The sequence below is a fragment of the Botrytis sinoallii genome, assembly GCF_014898435.1.
Source record: "Botrytis sinoallii strain Bc 23 chromosome Unknown BSIN_010, whole genome shotgun sequence".
Classification (NCBI taxonomy): Eukaryota; Fungi; Ascomycota; class Leotiomycetes; order Helotiales; family Sclerotiniaceae; genus Botrytis; species Botrytis sinoallii.
This window is the reverse complement of record NW_024066037.1, coordinates 367630-370705: the sequence shown is the minus strand read 5'-3', so window position 1 is coordinate 370705 and position 3076 is coordinate 367630. Positions and strand designations below refer to the sequence as shown.

At 44.8% G+C, this 3076-nt stretch overlaps 1 protein-coding gene across 1 annotated transcript; it reads left to right on the top strand.

Annotated features, from left to right (window-relative positions):
* Positions 1-1281: 1281 nt before the first annotated feature.
* Positions 1282-2747, top strand: EAF02_006269 (uncharacterized protein; the record flags this gene model as incomplete). The annotated part of the gene is made up of 4 exons (XM_038902317.1): positions 1282-1631; positions 1698-1760; positions 1814-2426; positions 2500-2747. The coding sequence occupies exons 1-4, from the start codon at positions 1449-1451 to the stop codon at positions 2745-2747; spliced, it is 1107 nt and encodes a 368-aa protein (XP_038757537.1). The 5' UTR covers positions 1282-1448.
* Positions 2748-3076: the final 329 nt, after the last annotated feature.

Below are 3076 nucleotides of genomic sequence, written 5' to 3'. Positions count from 1 at the left end.
GTTGTTGCTGCTGCCCCTCTTTGAAACCCCATCGGTGCCATCACTATCTTCCGCCTTACCATATCCAACCTTACGCCACACTTGTCGACCCATTCCAGATTCCAGTCATCCTTCCTTTATATACTCCCGTACGAAAGTACCTCGGAGGATTAAAAAAACAGGGCTGGCTCGCTCATGATCACTCTGCCCACATTTGGTTTTGCATTGCACTTGCTATTCGTCATATCCCGACCACAGTACTTGACTACAAAAACAAGAATTTGGTATTGTGACTGCATTCTATAGCAATCAGTATTAATTACCTTGGATAATCTAAGAAGAAGAAAAGAGAGAGACCCTTCCTGCTCTTCCTCTTGCTCAACAAAAAGACAGTTCCATTATTTTCTTGAATATTAAATCAGATCATATTAAATCAGATCAGATCAGATCAGATCAGATCAGATCAAATCAAATCGAATCAAGTCAAGTCAAATCAAATCAAAAGCATTAAAAAATCGATTGCAAAAGATCTTCCTCTCCAAACAGAATAATAAGCATAATCCCGTCACAAATCTTTCAATCTTCCACGCATTCTTATTTATACCGCTGGTTGTTGTCGTCCAATTATTCAATACTTATTCTCTTGACTGGTTGGGCTGTACGCGGTATTTAAAAGCGGCCAGTTTAAAACCATTATAACTGCACCATTCCTAAACGGACATTCAGCTACAGTTCCAGTCGGCAGGGGGGGTAAAAAAAGACACAACATTCGACACATTCGACACACCACCCGAGCACCCCTCGCAATCCTCGCAATCCTCGCAATCCTCGCAATCCCAGCCTTCCCTCTCGCTTTTGCCACTTTTCTCCCACTCTTCCTCTCTCACCGTCTTATCTAAAATTCAATTCTTCTTTCGAGTGAGTCTTCAAGACAAGAGTCAAAACTACCATCGAAAAGAACAAGAACACAAGGGGAACAAACAAATCGCCAGCTCAGAGAAAATATCCCAGCCATTATTCGTCTAAAAGGTTAAATTGTTTAGTTGCCTCTTCCTGGAGTACGACTTCATATTACACGACATTATTATACCAGCTTCCGCGTCTTCTGCGTTACTACTCTCTGGGATTGGATAGGACCTTTTCAAATCTTACTCTCTCTTCTCATACGCTTCCCAAACTTCAAAGTTACTCAGGACCAACCGATCCTTTCTCTTACTTCCACAGGATTACTTCTTCTCGAGGCTCCCGTTCATACCCCCCCCCCCCCCCGGATATTGAGAAAGTTTTCCACTTCTCCAAACAGGATTTTCTTCTAGGCCGTTTTCTGACTATCCAATTTGTCACCGGTTATTTTGTGTGCTACCACATTTATTCCCTAGGCTGACTTGTGTGTGATTTGCATTCCAAAATCCTCACTTCTGGTCCTTCTCTTTCTCTTCCTACCAACTTTTTCCTGGATCATCATCATCATGTCGCGACGTGACGATAGAGATAGCAGAGCTTCGCGCTCGCAACCGCAGCCACCACACTCATCTGTTGGCAGGACAGGCCAGTTTGTTATTGACGCTGAAGGTATCGACAGAGAAGTTATCACGGCCGATATCTGCCGGTATCTTGGTAACGATGCTCTCGTCAAACCGGGTGACGTGGAAGTAAGTAGTCGCCTCTAAATTTTCAGACTTGAATCTGCGATGGAAAACTAATGCCTTCACCTACAGGACCCGAGGACGAAACAACTGAAGCCTGTCTACGTGATCACAGCTTACAGGAATCTTACAAATGTAATGTCGCGTTATATCGATTGAGTGATGTCGCTGATGAATTTTGGGTATAGGCAATGATATTTGATTTAAAGCAGGCGTCTGCAGATTGGCGAGCTGAGAGACTTGCTAGATCGAATGCACAATACCCTACAAATGGTATCTCTTTGAGGGATTCGAACGAGATGGTTCGAAAATCTAACACCCCTATAGTAGTTGACTACAGAAGTTCAAATGCACTCGATCAATCTATTGCTCGAATGGATAGAATGGATGCAACACAGCCTCGACCTGCTGCACAACAAGGGATGTATAGTTCACCATCGGCTGCTGTGCCCAGTTCCCAATCATATCAACCAAGTGGCCAGGGTTACTCGGCGGGTTACAGTCAGCCCACAAGTTACCAGAATGATGGCTACACCCAGCCATCATCACAACCATATGCTCCTTCTACCCAAGGATACCCTCATGACTCCAGGACTTATATCCACGGATCCAATTATTCTGTTGCTGAACCACCCGCTGGCCGCGGCGGATCTGTTCCTCAGTCAACTCCTAGGACTCAATATCCACCTAGTACATCCTACCAAGCACCTGCAACGCAGTACTACTCCCAATCTGGACCACCTGCATCAACTCCAGCATATGCCGCCCATGCACCAACAGATCCCTACTATAGTAGTCGTGGTGCGTACGCCCAAGTGCATCCATTTTCTTAATTGTTCTTATTCTCGCAAACGAACGTAATCTAACAATTTAGCTGCTCCATCAGGCAATTATGAATCCACTCCGGAGTTATACGATAGCAGAGCGTACCCGGAAAGTTCAGATTACCAGATGCAAGATGCCGGATATACTGAACCAGGCTCGTCATACCAGGAACCTGTATCATACTCTCAGCCAATGCCATCTGGACGAAGTGGCACCGCCACTTCTTCGTCTCAAAGACCGCGTGACCGGGACAGTAGGGATGACCGTGACAGACATCACCAGCGCCGCAGGAATTGATCTTCTCTCTGGGACGTAATTGATTTGTGCGATACTGTTTCCTCGGACTTTTATCATGTCCTGGCGTTTTTTTCATTGCTTTATTCCCTGGATTTACTGGAACACTGGACCAATCAAAGGAAGCTCCTATATTATGGATCCAGACGAGACAAAGGGTACTTTACGACTTCATCGGAATCTTAATAAAAAGCCAAGAATGCAGTAGGTACTGCATCTTGGATATCGAGGTATGGTCTTTATATTACCAGGATTTTCTATCATACCCATCGCTAGACTACAACCAACTGGACCGAATACGGAATGTATTATCGGAGAATTACCACGGATGT